The sequence below is a fragment of the Alternaria metachromatica genome, assembly GCF_023757995.1.
Source record: "Alternaria metachromatica strain BMP 0045 chromosome Unknown scaffold_1, whole genome shotgun sequence".
In the NCBI taxonomy this organism is placed as follows: Eukaryota; Fungi; Ascomycota; class Dothideomycetes; order Pleosporales; family Pleosporaceae; genus Alternaria; species Alternaria metachromatica.
In genome coordinates this window covers 376,960-393,561 of record NW_026055492.1, presented here as the reverse complement: position 1 = coordinate 393,561, position 16,602 = coordinate 376,960, and the positions used below count along the sequence as shown (strand labels likewise).

At 52.1% G+C, this 16,602-nt stretch overlaps 5 protein-coding genes across 5 annotated transcripts; 2 read left to right on the top strand and 3 right to left on the bottom strand.

Moving 5' to 3' along the window:
* Positions 1-996: 996 nt before the first annotated feature.
* On the top strand, positions 997-1,244 carry J4E83_000127 (uncharacterized protein; the record flags this gene model as incomplete). The annotated part of the gene is made up of 2 exons (XM_049327091.1): positions 997-1,001; positions 1,022-1,244. 2 exons carry the CDS (start codon positions 997-999, stop codon positions 1,242-1,244), a joined length of 228 nt encoding a protein of 75 aa, XP_049193236.1.
* Positions 1,245-2,739: 1,495 nt separating this feature from the next.
* J4E83_000126 (uncharacterized protein) lies at positions 2,740-3,943 on the bottom strand (the record flags this gene model as incomplete). The annotated part of the gene is made up of 3 exons (XM_049327090.1): positions 2,740-2,783; positions 2,840-3,195; positions 3,246-3,943. The coding sequence occupies 3 exons, from the start codon at positions 3,941-3,943 to the stop codon at positions 2,740-2,742; spliced, it is 1,098 nt and encodes a 365-aa protein (XP_049193235.1).
* Positions 3,944-4,511: 568 nt separating this feature from the next.
* On the bottom strand, positions 4,512-5,604 carry J4E83_000125 (uncharacterized protein; the record flags this gene model as incomplete). The annotated part of the gene is made up of 3 exons (XM_049327089.1): positions 4,512-5,044; positions 5,095-5,152; positions 5,215-5,604. The coding sequence occupies 3 exons, from the start codon at positions 5,602-5,604 to the stop codon at positions 4,512-4,514; spliced, it is 981 nt and encodes a 326-aa protein (XP_049193234.1).
* Positions 5,605-7,881: 2,277 nt separating this feature from the next.
* Positions 7,882-9,309, top strand: J4E83_000124 (uncharacterized protein; the record flags this gene model as incomplete). The annotated part of the gene is made up of 3 exons (XM_049327088.1): positions 7,882-8,643; positions 8,694-8,744; positions 8,794-9,309. 3 exons carry the CDS (start codon positions 7,882-7,884, stop codon positions 9,307-9,309), a joined length of 1,329 nt encoding a protein of 442 aa, XP_049193233.1.
* A 312-nt stretch (positions 9,310-9,621) lies between these two features.
* On the bottom strand, positions 9,622-10,689 carry J4E83_000123 (uncharacterized protein; the record flags this gene model as incomplete). The annotated part of the gene is made up of 4 exons (XM_049327087.1): positions 9,622-9,732; positions 9,785-9,841; positions 9,892-10,346; positions 10,452-10,689. 4 exons carry the CDS (start codon positions 10,687-10,689, stop codon positions 9,622-9,624), a joined length of 861 nt encoding a protein of 286 aa, XP_049193232.1.
* Positions 10,690-16,602: the final 5,913 nt, after the last annotated feature.

The window sequence follows — 16,602 nt, the reverse complement described above, 5'->3', positions numbered from 1 at the left end:
CGGCGGATGCCTCTGCTCTTCGCCCGCCCGCCTGTTGGAGCCTCGATGCTTTTCGTGCGGTGCTGCCAGAGTGACGTGAATGCAACGTCCAACACGCATCAGCGCTAGCCCGCCCGTAACCGAAACCAGGCTGCCTCCGCGGCGATCCTCGACCTCATGCTCCGAGTTTCTTCATCGCCCGCCATCTGATCGTCGGTCTACCCAACACCCGAGCAGCGCAAGCAGTGACTAGGCCCTTGTGAAAACCCCCCTGAGACGTCCAAGAAGACGTCTATGCCATCGTCACCAGCCACACCGGGATAGCCCGTCGGCCTGGTGCACGCGCGCGGCCAATTACCGTGTATCTCAGAAACACTCGAACCATTCGTTCAGCCTCCCGCCCACGCAACCCGAGGCCATGTTCTCCCACAAACCTCCGATACCATTGTGCCGGGATCGTGGCTCCAAACAAGGTTTCGAGATGCGCGCTGCGACAGGGCTTGCCGCACCATGACCACGCGACAACCCACAGTGCCGATGCCGACAAGAGGCATGCACAGGCCGCGTGGCTCTTTGTGCACCGTTTGATGTGCTTCTGGAAGGGAATCTTAGTTTCAACCAGCGCCGCCTCAATAATGCCGTGCCGAGTCTTGCAACGTGCCCATCGCCCTGTCGCACTTTGGGTGTCGTAACTCGTCCACGATGTATTAGATGTGTGTAGGTCCCGTCTGCCAGCCTCTAGTCTGGCCATCATCCTTCACTTTGCTTTTCGCTTCCTCTTCTCCAGTCGGGCGTTTGGAAACCTTGCGCCGTTGTAGCATCAACTCTCGTAGCCCCATGTCAAACCTTCGGACATCGTATAGCTCAACCAGGTACCGAACTCGCAATGGGGCACATCGTATACGTCGCGAACGGGCGTGACCAAGGGCCCGTCATAGGCCGAGTCAGTATGGCCATGTATACCGTCGCTGTGGCGTTTGTGGCTCTTCGGCAAGCACCCATCTTCGCCACGAGCAAATGTCGTATTGCTAACAAAATGTAGATGCTTCACGCGCGGATACGTTGTCAAGAAATTCGGCCTAGACGATCTCTTCATCGCCATCGCCGTTACCCTCGGAGCCGCACAGACAGTCACCATCATATTGCAAATCGAGCATGGCCAGGGACGACATGCATCAGAGCTTCACGTGGAGCAATTCGACGAGATGCTCATGGTATGTTCAACACACCTTGTGACACTCGACTTAGTACTGACAGTGGACTAGTACCAATGGATCAATATGCTCATCTACTTTGTCGCAAATTGGTATGCTGCAACATCGCTCTCGACATCAGCTTCCAAGATTAACTTTATTGCAGGGCGGTCAAGATGAGCATCTTATCTCTGTACTACCGAATCGGCTATGGAAAACAGGGCCTGCCATGGATCGTGCAGTCACCTGCTGTATGGACAGCGGCCGGCTTTATGACTGCCTTTAGTTTCTCCGTCTTCCTTGTGAGTTTCATGCCCGTCTATCTGTACGAGATGCACAACTGACATCGTCCGGAGGCTCAATTGTTCATCTGTACACCAGTATCACGTGTCTGGGATATCGAAGCCCAACCCGATGGATGCATTAATGCTGCCATGTTCATGGTCATTTCGGGTGCCATCAATGTCGTCACTGATATTGTCTTGTTGATCTTCCCGTTGCCTTTGATATGGGTGATCAAATTCAACAAGAGACAAAGGAGTAAGTCGACGTCTTTATGTCTCTATGAACGCTCATTGTTGACCGTCCCTTCAGCGGCTCTAGCAGTCATTCTCTCTATCGGCGTCATCCCGGTCATAGCCAGCACCATGCGCCTTTGCGAGATTGTCATGTCGGACAGTCCCATCAGACCAGGAAGTACATGGCAAGAAGTCGATTTCAGCTGGTACGCCTTCGCCTAGCCCGTTCTCTTTACTAGTAGCATTTTCTGACAAATGAACCGCAGGGGCTGGTCTTGGGTTCCAGTATGGTCCCAAATCGAGGTTGACATTGGCATTCTGGCCGCCTCTCTTCCCTCACTGTCCCCTTTACTCAAACATGTTTTCCACTGTCCCGCTCGAGCCACCACACCTTCCGAGGTACCCACTCTACCAGGATACCGCGGGAGTTGGGGAGAAAAGAACCTGGTCAGCATGGACGACGAGGACGATATCGAGAAATCGCCATGGGACTTTGCATTACCCGAAGAGAAGAATGGCGCATTCGATTTCGATGTGGAGAGGAGATTGACCGTTACGGAGATTGAAATGGGAAAGGCTATGGATATGGGGAATAGTTACTTCGATGATACCGCGTCGGAGGTCGAGGAGAGAGAATCGGTAGGTAGACCGAGTATAGGGGTCGCAAGGACGGCGGATGTTCATGTTCTGTCTCGAACCGGGGTGCCGAGGCTAATAGAGTATAAGAAATTATGACATTACGATACAATGTTTCCCCTGTGGCCCATAGCGCACTATCTGTTGGTTTGCTGGCATGTACCTTATGTACGTACCGATGCTTGCTTGCAACTGTTTGTAGCAAGCATACTTGCCTTTATAGGCAGTTCTCATCTCATGTTAGAGTAAATCATCAATTCATCTCATATCTACTCACATCCAAGACTATCTGGGATGGTTCAGGGATGGGACCTTCATTCCTTTCGTCTCGTGGTGCATCATGTTAGTGTAGTCATCAGGTGGTATACAGGGTGTTAGTACAAGTCTTCTACCGTCAAAGGGATTCCGACGCTTCACCAGCGTCCGAAGCTATCGAACGCGGAGCTGAATTGAGTAGCTGGGTCGCGTCAGTCACGATCCTCATCATCATACCGTATGCGTGCGTTCACTTACCGTACCGACTCGTGACAGCGCATTCGCTCGCCTCAGCTTTCTCCATCGCTTTGGGCAGCCACTCCCTAATCTTCTCTTCCCTGTTGTGGTGACTCGGGTGCGTGCTCAGTATCTGCGGCGGCCCCGCCCCACCAGCCTTCTCCATGCGCGTCCAGAACTGCATTGCAGCTTCTGGTCGGTAGCAGCCCTGCGCCATCATCAAGAGACCAATGTAATCGGCTTCAGCTTCGTGCTTGCGGGAGGCGGGCATGGAGAGGAAGAGGTCGAGGAGCATTTTGCCCGAGTAAAAGGAGACATCGAAGAGAGATAGGGCGAGAACACCGAGGAGGATCAGAGGCGCTTGAGACATGCGTTCACTGTTCTTTGGTCAGTGCATGCTTCATCGGTCCGAGATAAGAGTACCAACGCAGTGTGATGCGCAACCACGTGCGCAATCTCATGTCCCAGCACGGCTGCAATGCCATCCTCATCCTTGCACAGAGGCAGAATCCCCGTAAACACAAAGACCTTGCCACCCGGCGCTACAAACGCGTTCTGTTCCGGAGACTCGATGACGGTGACCTCCCACTGCAAGTCTTTCAACCCTTCGCCCTCGGCATACGGCAACAAACGCTCCAAAACCCTCTTCACCTGCTTCACCCGCGAATCGCTATCCGGTAGTATCCTGCCTTGGTATTCTTGCCGCACTTGCTCTACGGATGACCGTCCCAGCGCTTCTTCGATGCCAGGCGAGATGATGTTGAAGCGGCGGCGACCAGAGACGGGCACTTCTTCGAGATTGTACAGGTAGACGCCGCCAGTGCCCACACTGATCAGACCGACGTCACGGTAAAACGTTGGGCGGGCAGCCCAGCGAAATAGGAGACCGGAGAGGCCACCTGAGGGAGAGTTGAACCGTTTGTATTGCTGGCCACTGCGACCGAGTTGCTGGTAGGCACGGGATTGTGGAAGGCTACGGACATGCTGGAATGAGGGTTGATACGTGCGAGGTAGAGCGCGAATGGGTACGAATCGCGGTCGTATCCGGTACATGGCGGCGTTGATGTGGTATTTGGGTGAGGTTTGGGCGAGCTTTGGCGATGAGATGGGGAAGGTGACGTGCATGCCTATGAACTCCGCGGGAATGCCAAGACAGCCACGGTTCGCTCCAAGGTCGTCAGCATTGGTCATGTTCGACTTGCGTGACGATCGCCTGTCGGCCCAACAGACGGACAGGAACCCCAGTTCACATAGCGCAGTGTAGGGATCTATTTAAGAAGATACAAAGCCGTTTCACCTACTTCTACACAGGCTCACAGGCGTCATCTTCCATCGCGTATCGACAGGCTTGGAACATGGAAAAGTCGTAGCTCAATATGTTGAGCTAATACCGGCGATCCGCAACGTTCCCGTCGTTCACTCGCTCAGTGTTTCCAAATTCATTTCGAGATGCAACTTAAATGACACTCCTAGCTTCCGTCCAGATTGAAGTGGCCTTAACAAACAGATCGGACCTCGGGAACATCGAATGATGCGGCTACAACACGGTCACTTTACAAGAGGAGAGCTAGAGGAACAAGACTTTGAAGGTGGTAACACGTCTTATATATTGTCGCAATACTGTCGCTGCTGACAGCTTTTCGCATTGCACTGTAGTGGTGGTACTTGCTCCTTCGGCTCCATCTTGCTCAAACTATACGTAGGCATACTCTACGTGAACTTCAAGGACGCAGGCATCGGGCTTGTAGGGGACAGGCTCGGGGAAGGGAGAAACCATTGCCGGAGAGGTTGAGCAAGGCGTCTCAGCAGCAGAAGACTCAGCCTTAGTAGGTGTAGCAGACGCAGTGGCCACGGCAGACGAGGTAGGAACGACGGCAGAAGACTGGGTGACGGCCGCACTGGTAGCGGAAGAGGCGGCAGCAGAGGATGATGAGCTGGTGGCACCGCACGACGGTAGAGGTGCGACGCTGTCGATCTTGGAGACGACCCAGGAAGAAGCATCGTCGGTGTAGAGCTCAAAGTAGTTCAAGTGGTCGGCCACAACGTTTCCGCCGGCGCAGACTGGGTCGCCGGCAGCACAGTAGGAGCGAAGGACGGGTGCGTAGCGATTGAGGCGAGCAAGATCCTCCGGCTTACGCCCGTTAGACTGCTTGTCGGCACCGTCAAGCACATTGTAGGGCTGGTTGGCGGTATGCATCACGTCTCCCCAGAGGAGAGCCGCGGCGACTGAAACATGTTAGAAAGGGCATTGCAGTAGTATCGTCGAAGTCGCTTACCCGCTTTGCCTGCAGCAGAGTTGTTGTCTAGGCCGGTCGAGACGAACGTGCATCCACCCTATATCGCAGTACGTAGTTAGCACATGCCTCACGGGTGCCCGTTTCTCACATGATGCTTACCGGTCCTCCAAGCACATCTCCGGCCACGTGAGCTCCCTCAGAGTACCCATTCACCACAATGTGCGAGCAAGGGCACTTCTCGTTGAAGGCGGTGATCTGAGAGATACCATTGCGAGCGCCCTCAGCAACTTGGTTACAGTAGTCTCCACCAAGGGTTACATCAAACTGGATGTCAATGTAGTCGCAGCTCTTGCCCTGAGCAGTCAACTTGCCGCAGGTGGCCTCGACGAAGGGGAAAGTGCGACCGTCATGGTATGGGGCGTCGTTGCCACGAGCCATGAATATGACCACATCGGCACAAGTTGCGTCGAGCTTCGGGGGCACGGTTTGCGCAGCAGCGAGGGCGGAGAAGGCGCCCAGGGCGATGGTGTTGCGGATACTGAACGACATGATTAAGGATTATGTTTGTATAGTAATCTATAGCGATTAGAGAGTGTGGAGGTGGAGACCGCAGGTAGGGCTGGAGCTGCAAAAAGAACGTGATGGGCCTTTTAGGGGTACCTGGGGTATCACATTGCAGCAAGAGGGGACAGCTTTAATACATGCAGTATACGAACACGTTAAATTTGATCGTTCACCTGGGCGTCAGCATCGCTTACGGTGGAGACGTCTATACGAGCCTGTTGTGGTTCCATCCCTTTTGCCCTGCATAGGTGCCCGAACAATCGTTGCGGTTGCTTGCATCCTCGAGCCACAATCTCGTTAGAGGATTACTAGAAGAAGAAGCTACCAACAGCTGTGTTCTGTTGGCGTTAGTCCTGCCGGTAGCCCAGCCATAAAGGGATAGAACAGCATCAGTGCCACCGGGTATTCTGATATCTCGGCAACCCCTACAAAAAGCTTGGTACTTGAGATTTGGATAACACGGCAGTACGACAAGATGTATTCGTACATCGGCATCCCGTTGTTCTGCACATGGTGGGTCTCGATGAACGCGTTGCTTCTCAGCTAGAAGATGCTCATGTCACAGCAGCCGTGGTGACATAGCGACGTATCAGAATAGAAAGCGCCTCGCGACTAACGACGGCGCACAATCCTTGTGACTATGGCGCCTGAGTCCCATGAGTCTTTTGGCGACTGAGCCTATGTAGACGCTGTTCACGACTCGCGTCTGTACCTACCTTACAGTTCTCCGTCGTAATAACACTCCCATGGCAATCGGGGTTTCTTCCAATCATGCTAGTCGAGGAGTAGAACTTTCAAATATTGCCCAGCTAGGTCTTTCCAGGGATCTTGCACCTCATCCCACGACTTCCAGTGATCAACGCGCCAATAGGATTGCGATCCTTGAATAATCCAGGGGAACTGATCCCGCTGGAAGATAGCATCCGTTGCCGAGCCTGGAGATTCCATTTCTTAAGTTTGAGCATCTCGAGACTACTGTTGAGGCATCCATCAGAAATGGTAGTAAAGTGCTCTGGTCAGACACAGAGCGGAAGCGACTTGCAAGACCACGGCCCTCGCGAAGGGTTTATTTCCAATCACGTCAACGTACCGTCGAGACTCACAGACTTTTTCGTCCCCTTCGTGTTCGAACAAAATCTGTCGTTTTTGCTGCCTCTAGAACGACCTAGTTTTCTCTATCCAAAACGCTGTCCACGCAGGGTCGCACTGAGACTTTTTCAGTGTTTCGTCGTCGCGTTGATAGTACCGTCCCCCAAAGGCCGTCTCAGGTGCGAGTTCCAGCCCAATGCGATGAGAAAAGGGAGTGGCGTACTAGTATCTATCAATCACACACCGAAAGAACTCGGAATCTATCACCAGTTCAGCTAGCATCTAAAGCTTGACCAGATTTAGGAAGAAAGCGAGATATTTTAGCATCCGCGAGCACGACTCTTGATAGCTGTTTTTAACCAATTTTTGGACCGGCGAGTTCTCGTTCTTCTTCGAGCCATGATAAGTGAGCCCTAATGGTCGCGAAGACGCACCCAATGTACTATCAGCCGCAGTTCTACTTTGTAGAAAAAGAGTAGCCTGCATACTTAAGTGTTAAGATTAAGTAGTAGTAGTAGTACCTAGGTAGTACCTAGTAGAGCCATACGACAAGGTTCTGATTATCGTAAACTTGTTGCGTCACTCTGGCATCATGGATCTCTCCGGTCATATTCTCTTTAGCAAGACTTGACTCGCTGTAGCGGGCATCGTGGCTGCTTCTTTACGGTACTGATATCCGCGCGCGTTGCAGGACGGACCTCGGAAGCTGGAAGGCGCGCGCACATGATTGGCTGGGAGAGGCTGTGGGGTAACTCCGCCAAGTCTACCACTTCGCTGCGAACATCACCCTATTGCCACGAGGCTTTGTCCTAAGTAAGATGCGCAAACAATCATTCTGAAAGCCAAACCCAGAACCCATTGCGCGTACTGCGTTGTCTGAGCTACGTACCTAGGCATTCAATGCGCGAGGCTGGCTTCTGAGCGTTGCTTCAAGCGCAGTGGCAGAGCGTGCCGTATCCGACGTACTCGCCTCGCCTGGCCCGCCGGCAATGACCGCTGCGGCGGGCATCTTCCCGCCACCGATCCCCTCCTATTACCTCATAAATTCGGAAAACTGAGCTTGCAAAATTCGATCTCCCGCAAGACGTGACTCAGCAAAGTATGGGTCTGGGGAAGCAGAATCCTGGGGTCGACTGACCTTGCGGTCAAACATCATTTTTGCCGTGCAACAACATGGCCGCCATTGGACCGGATCCACCAACTGAAGAGTTCAGCCAGATCGAAGAGGAGGATATTGCGCCAACCAAGCAAGAAGTATCTTCAACCTTTGATGTCACGAGAGTCGCATCTACCGAGCCGCCTCCCAATGGCGGATGGGTAGCATGGTCACAAGTGCTAGGTGGGCATATCATCACCTTCTTCACCTGGGGCTTCATCACATCATTTGGTATGTTCCAAGCGCACTATACCTCCATTGGACTGTCGACCGCGTCCAATATCTCATGGATCGGTGCACTCACCGTCTTCTTCCTGCTGTCCATCCCTCTTTGGTCTGGCGCCGCGTCAGACACCGGTCATTTCAAACTTGTTCTGCGCGTAGGCATTGGGCTATGGCTGGTCGGCATCTTCATGACAAGTATCTGCAAGGAGTACTGGCAGTTCGTGCTTGCGCAGGGGTTTTGCATCGGTTTCGCAAATGGATGCATGTTCGTGCCCATGGTATCCGTGATCTCGACATATTTCGATGCGACAAAGCGGAGTTTTGCAATTAGTATCACGTTATGCGGGTCGGGCACTGGTGGGCTAGTTATTCCGATCATGCTCAACAGGTTGATTGATCGCATCGGGTTTGGATGGGCGGTGAGGACGTTGGGCTTCATGGCGCTGGTCATGCTATTGATTGCTGAGCGGCTGCTAAAGAAGCGGCTTCCACCAAAGGTTGCGGTCAAGATGCTCGAACCGAGTGAGCTTAAGGACCCGGTCTTTGATCTTTTCGTAAGTGGTCTGATTCGACGAACCCGGGACGTCTTTGCTAACGTACATAGATTCTCGGCTCGGTCTTTTGCTTCGCAGGTCTTTGGTTCGCTTTCTTCTATGTAAGTACATACCGCAATCTTCTTCAACCACATAGCTGACCTTACCCAGATCAATGCTTTCGCTCGAACAACGTTGGGTATGACGTTGGAAGAATCGATACCGCTCCTCCTGGTGCTAAACGGCATCGGCATTCCGGGACGTCTGTTACCCGCGTACGTTGCTGGCCGCTATTGCCGGCCATTGACCATCAGCTTGATCGTCAGTTTCGTCACTGCTCTTCTACTATATTGTTGGATTGCGATCACTTCGACAGCAGGAATGTATGCCTTTGCGGCGCTTTACGGCTTGTTTGCTGCAGGCTTGCAAGCCATGTTCCCTGCAACACTCGCCGATCTTACCCTGGACAACAAGAAAATCGGAACAAGAATGGGCATGGGGTTTGCCTTGTCTAGTTTTGGTTGCCTTATCGGAGGTCCAGGTGGAGGTGCGTTGGTTGAGGTTGGCAACGGATCCTATCTGTATGGACAGGTACTTGCTGGCTCATGCGGTGTATTGGGCTTCTTTTGTTTCTTGGTAGCGGCATTGATACACAAGAGGCAGGCAAAGCTGTTCGATGGCGTCTAAAGAGGTGTTGTGGCGACTCATGTCCTCAAGGCTTTCGGCCGATGTCGTGAAGCGTTGCATCACATTCATGCAAAATGGGAGCCAAGATCTCGCCGCCCTGTCATTGCCTTATTTCCTCGCAAGGACCACGAAAGCCAGAACAAGAAGCTTAGATCGAAGGAGGTAGCCATTCATAGCATTGGACAGTGTTTCTCATGCATGTTTTGTGCACTACCTACGTTCGCCCGTTGTTGGCCCTTCCGCCAGGCTGTGGAACGCGTTTGAATTATATATCTACGTGTTTATTCGTTCTCATAACACTTTGAATATCACCTAAAACACGCCCGGAATAGGTGGCCCCCAGATCTTGAGCGCCTGTGGCCCAGCAGGAACGTGCGATACCTCCGTCTCAGCATTGACCAAATCGCCATCCGCATAGTGCTCCTTGTAACGCTGTTAGTATCATGCCAATCAAATTATGACAAGTGTTGCCTACCAATATGAACTCGCTGGTATCAAACCAGTAGTCAAAGACTTGACTTCCGAGGACATGCTGTTCCCGGTTAGCAGTTCGTCCACAACCATGGAGTTGATGTAACCAACTCTTCCCACACCCCAACAACTCTCGTATCCTTTCGACTCAAGATAGTCATGGCCCAAATGCTCGACGTCGAAGTCATGGGTCTCAAACGCAGAATGCGCAACAGTAGGTTCATAGTCCGGTTTGACCCGCTTAAAGAAGAAGGCATGGTGATCTGTGTACTCCAAACCACGATCGATATGGAAGAAGCATGTGATGGGCTTATCGTCTTTGTAAACGATATCCGATGGAGCGAGAGCGAGAGTCTTGGTGTACCAGTCATACATCTGTTGATACGCGCCATCTGGATATGTCACACCGTAGTGACCCCAGCGATGAACGGGAGCTGGGCCGAGCTCAAAGCGCTGGAATTTGCCCTTTCGTGGCTTTTCGTCCTCGTAATTGACGACCAGCTTCTTCAGAGCTGGCGGTTCGGCCTCCTTCTTTTGTTGACCATGAATGAGATAGACATGGTGGCCTACAGGGTCGGTGAGCTTAACATAATTCCCTCCTCCTGGAGCGTCGAGAGGTGCAATAGAAGTAGCTCCATCTATCTGACTTGCGCGTTCCAGCTCTCTTCAACTCTCCACTTCATATGCTGCTCCTTCGAAACTGCTCTTGCCGTCGGCTTGACGTGCGATGTATACAAAGGGCTCCACGCCATACCCTTTGAAGAAGATCTGGTTTTGGGGATCTTCTCGCGCGATGGACAGTCCGAAGTCGAGGAGAAATTGACGCGCCTTGGTTAGGTCGGTATGGTAGTAGATGACGAACGCCGTTGCCTTGAGGCGGATCCTCATGTCGTTGTCAGGTATCGGCATGTCGTATGATTCAAAACAAAAGTGTAATAATCTATGCGCAAGCGTCGTTGGTTGGGCGGATGATATACAGCGCTGCAATTCGATGTATGTTGATCTACGCTACTAACCTTGAGCTGTCAGCTCAAGCACGTGGAGGCTATGTAGCTCGCCTTCCGCGACCGCTTTACATCAGTTGTGGAACCGAGGTACCGGTACAGCGTCAACAGTAAACGGTGTCAGGTTCCAGGGAGCTAGTACGCTGGGGTTCGTAAAGACCAAGTGGGTTAGCAATAGTTGTGGTTCTGACGTAGGCGGGTAAGGTGGTGTGCGCACATTGATACCACCTTATCCTGGGAATTCTATCTGCGCTAGTAGCTAGCGTTTGATCAAGACCGTTCAACTGAAGCCGGGAATTAGTTTGTCAGACTTCTAAATTTGCATGCAACACTGCAAGTGCATGTTTGAAGGAAGGGTGATTTGCATAGCGCGCAAACGTCGCAGGTGTGATTGACGCGCTGTGAACCGGAAGTAAATTGATGCATTCTGCCCTGCTTATAATATCTTTGAGCACATGTATACACGGTCAATGGAAGGACTTAATTTATTCGTAGTATCCTGGCGCTAAGTTGTACTGAAAGAGTACATCACGATCGTGTCCGAAGATGAGTCGCGCATTAGTCAACTTCTGCAAAGAGTGTATCATCTGGTTGGATCTCGACCAAGATGCATGGTCCCTGGTAAACCAACCCTGGGTGGCAAGAGACTCGTAGTTCTCTTTGAAGACGTATTGGTCAGTGGTAAAAACCCACGTCCCGCTGGTTTTGAGGTTCACCTGGAGGATTGAGAGGCCTGGGGTATGACCGGGGCTGTGGCGGATGATCAACCCAGTGTTTAGCTCGAATCCGTCGCCGTGGAACGGTTTCTAGTTAAGATCGAATTGAAGATAGGTAGGCAAATAGACACCTGCATAGAGCTTTGAGTCAGCCTTGCCGACCCCGTAATTCATAATGTCTCATAAGACACATTATGACTGCGAGTGGGGTGCATGTCTTTGTGACAATGACTTACCAAGATCTGTTTTTGTCGCAACGCTGTAAAATGCGTTCTTCAGTTCCTGCTCATGTGTATAGATAGGGACGTCCGTTCCCCGAAAATACTCTAATCCTCCAGCATGATCAAGATGAAGATGGCCCATGATGACGGCCTTAACGTCTTTGATGTCATTGCCAGTTTTCCGAATAGCAACATCCAAGTCATGATCCTCGCAATAGTTTTCCCGAGCAAAGATGTCGTTGAGCTGTGGTCCCCAAACGTCTGGGTAATCTTTGCCAGGACCAGTCTCGAAGAGCACGAGTCCTTCAGTAGGATGAGAGACCAAAGCACACATCATTACCATTGACCTTCGAGCATGTTGTTGCGGGTTCAACTTGCTTGCAGTAGAAGCATTCGCCTACATAGCCAAGTCAATCTGCTGTTTTCTGATACCAGCGCCAGCGTTGTTGTGCTGAATGGATTGAGACGTACCCCGGTGATCATGAAAGCCTCATTAGCTACCACGTCTCCTACATGAAGAAGCCAAAGCTTCGTTCCCTGAAAGCACGATGAGTACAACGCATCGTTCTGGAAAGCGAGTGCTTACATCAGGTGCCAGACTCCCAGGAATATTCATCATCCCAGACCGTTTCCGCGTGAACGGTCGTGTATTGACGCAATGAAGTCTGGCAAGTAGACTACGTGAAGAACTTAGCAGAGCCTGTGAAACCACGTGAACAGACTTCGCTGCTTGCTATTATGTAGACATACACCATCTGAAAAGCAGCCACCTGTGCATCTGGATTCTGACTGACTATGCGCGTTGTGGTACGCGTTTACCCCGCTTCAAAAGCAGCCCAAGTAGCCCACATAGTCAAGCTGCGTATTGTCCGCGGATGTATTCCGAAAAACAAGACTGCAACTTATCGCTGACAAATTCAAATTGATTCGGCTTCAGTCTCTGTAGTTTGGTACAGCGGATAAGGTGGTATGCCTTGGCGGGTTCCTTGGTCGGAAAGCGGATACGCTGCCTTCCGACTACTGATATTCACGCGCGTTTCCGAGAACCACACTGCATATGCTGATGGAGGAGTGAGAGTTGGTGAACTCCGAAAACACATAGGAGCTGCCTCTGCCTTGAGAGCTGTGCGACCTGCTAGCTCCAACTCTTCTTCCCTATTCCGCGATTAGCTGTTCACGATGTCTTCAGAACCAGTTGCGTGGGATAGATTTGTTCGTTACATTGCGCAAGGGGCTGATCAGGATATTCGTTATGGCGACCCCATCGTTTCAGGCTCAGACGTGGATTTGATTGCTCAGATTGCAGAGGAAGGAAAACTCGAAGTAAAGATGTTGCATGGAAACGATCCGCTGAGTGCGACACCAACAGGCGAGATCGACAAAGTGGCGAGGCTGCTGGGACCGCTCGAGCCAGCTCATGTCCCAATCATCCGTTGCATTGGATTGAATTACAAAACACACAGTATGTATGGGATTGGAACACTAGTGGGAGAAGCACCCGATCTAACAGATTGCAAGTTCTCGAGACCGGACGGCCGCTTCCAACGTGTCCAACGGTCTTTACTAAGCCAGGGCCAGCCGTTGCGGATCACGGCGAGGACGTCCCAATTCCTTGTTTCGCACAGGAGCAATGCGATTACGAGGGTGAACTGGTCGTTGTCATCGGCAAAGACGCAAAGAACATAGTGGAAGCCGATGCCTTGGACTATGTGGCTGGATATACTGCAGGTAACGATGTCTCCGCGCGCGACTGGCAAAGAGAAGCTGGGAAAGCAGGGCCTGTTCCGCAGTGGTCCTTCAGCAAGTCATTCGACAAGTACGCGCCGCTGGGACCGTGTATCGTAGCCACTCACGTCCTAGGAGAAGCCAACAAACAGTCGCTGAGGACGATGGTCAATGGGGAAATCAGACAGGAAAGCAATACGTCAGATCTGTGCTTTGGCGTCCGACGACTTGTCGCATTTTGCAGTCAAGGCCAGACTCTTCAGCGAGGCTCGTTGATCATGACCGGGACGCCAGGTGGAGTCGCACTGTTCATGAAGCCGCAAGCCTTTCTCGAAGATGGGGACAGGGTCGAGGTGGAGATTGGAGGAATTGGCCGAATGTCGAATCGCATGTCGTTTGATGCATGATGAGCAAGTAGACGGCACGTCCCGTTGAATCCATGTCCGTAGAGGTGGATGGCGGTAATCGGCACCATGTGTCCATAGCAATTCAAGTCGTGATCTTGAGTCCTGGGAAGCGCGTGCACGCAGATCGAGGCGAGAACGCCAGCTAGCTCGACCCCGCAGCCCTCGCCCGCCGGTCGCGTTAGCGTGCCAAGGGCAGTCCGACGGCTCGAGTGCTGAGCCGACAGTCAGTGCCAACATGCATAACATGCCCAGGTGCCTTCGCCGCGCCATGGAGAAGCCGTTGGGGCTCACCACGTCTTCCATCTCATCCTCACATCATGTACCCATGCACCAAATGCGAAAGGACCTATCGTACGCAAAACTCCTTGACGCGTCATCAACACAGCCACCAAAAGACCTGCAAGCACCGCTGTTCAACCTGTGGCGTCGTTTTCCATCGCAGGGATCTTTTGTCTCGACACTCGAAGCTTCACCAGCCTTCGTCTCTCAACGACACAGTTGAACCGCCATCTGCCCAGATCGGCAGTACCACTGCCGCATCGGGAAGGCAGCGATGTCATACCGCGTGTCTCCGATGCAGAGAGTTGAGGACGAAATGTGATGGACAGCGTCCGTGCTATACATGTCTGAACACCGACTCTTCCTGTCAATACTCCAACCGTTCCAATAGGCTGAGCCAGGTTCTTCCGCATGTCGCGACACCGGCCACCGATGCACCTCCACACGAGTCCAACCAACATGACGACCAGCCAGACGATGTGGGCTGCTTGTCGTACGAGGGATCATGCTTGCCTATCGAGAGCGCCGAGCATCCGAGAGAACATGATCTCCATCCAGGTACCCATCATATACGCCCCAGCTCCCTGGACAGACAGTCAATCTACGATCCGTACAACGATTGCTTGTTAGCGGGCATACCTATTCGTCCCGAACACTCCACATCCTCCGTCGCAACCGGTGAGACGTCCGATATAGGAACCATGTCTTGGCCGTGGCTACACGAAAACCTCTTTCTACCTGCCGACCCCCACTCATTGGCCAACACGATGAGCTCTGTGCAATTCCCATATTCCCAAGACGAAACGCTTGCCGGACTTGACTTGGAATCCTTCACCAATCTTGGCTCGCTGTCAACGCAGAGTCATGTCGGCCAACCGGACGTGGAGATGCTCTTAGGGCAGACTTCTGCGTCAGACGGATTGAGCAGCACAGCACATCAGCAAGCCTCAAAGAATATCTTCGCCACGGGCACGTTGGAAGATACGTGTAAGTCATCGTTCGATAGCGTGATGTGGAGCATTTTTACTGATATGAAAATAGGCAGTCTGGATCAAAGTGCGTCGATCACATCCAGAGACAATCAAAACCTAGTTATTGAGAATCTAGTCGGCCTCGCTTCCTCACCAGCGTGGGGTAATCAGTCAGAAAAGGACCATGCAAACTCCTGGGCCCTCGCTTCTGCCAAAGTTGCACTCGCATTTGGGCTCACTGATTACCAAGAGTGCTCGGGTTCGTCAGCACTCTACGACTTCTGCGCCAAGTATGTAGAACATTTCGGACCGCTATGGCCCCTGTTCAGCTTGCAAACCTTGGAACTCGACGCTCTTCATCCAATCCTTTTTCTCGTTCTTACTTCGATCGGATCGATGTATTGCGGCTCCAACGCGAGCAATTATGGGGCCATGATGCATACCACCATCCGGAGCACTCTTACGATGGTATGGGAGCTTGAAAACGAAGAGCTCGGTCTTCTCTGGCTGGCACAAGCGCGACTGCTGACTCAGGTAGCTGCGCTGTATTTCGGACAGCCAAAGGCTTTCACCTACGCCCACCATCTCGGCGCCTTGCTTGTCGCTCAAGCTCGGAGGATGGATCTCTTCTCAGCCGCATATTTTGACAAAGCTATGCAAAGGCTACAACGCATGAAAGACATTGCTTCAGATGAGGAGCGTCTGGAAATGTGGTTGCAACTGGAGACACGTCGACGACTAGCATTCGGTATATTCCGCGGCGACAGCTACACTAGTGTGTTGCTACACAGCAAACCTCTGATCTCAATGGAGGAGATCGACCTTCAGCTGCCAATGTGCGACGCTATATGGCGAAGCAAGAAGATGTCCCCTAGCTTGTGCCTGCAGATGATAGAGCATGACCAAACACCTAGTAGAGAACTATGGGCTTCTGATATCTATCGTATCGCCATGGATAAGAACGAGCCGCTTCCACCTCTGGATCCTGCAGGACAGGAGCTTCTCATGTTCGGACTGCAATACTCTATTTGGCGCTTTTCCAAGGACCGGAATATGTTCACCCGTTTGTCCGGAGGTCTTGAAGGCTTTAGTAGCGATGACTTATCATCTGTTTCTTCTGACAGTCCCTGCGAATCCATTTCCAGTAGGAGCTCTGGTTCGGAAAGGCTCAGCACAAGACGTCTATCAAAAAGCGCTACCAAGTCTTCAGAGACACACTGTTTGGATAGTACGGTACGCCGGATGGAGGATTTACGGCAGCAGCACCGACGTTTACTTTCTGCTCTTGAGAAGTGGGAGCAAAGCCTTCCTCTAGTCAAGACATTTGTGAGAACCAATCTCGACCGTAGCTGTTTGATGAGTGGTCTAATACTCTTTCACTTGGGGCACCTTCGCCTACATGTCCCACTCGAAGACCTCCATCAAATTCAGTATCGACTCGCCGATAATCTTACTATCGAAGATCGTCTCGTTAATAAGGCGCGCACATGGGCCAACTC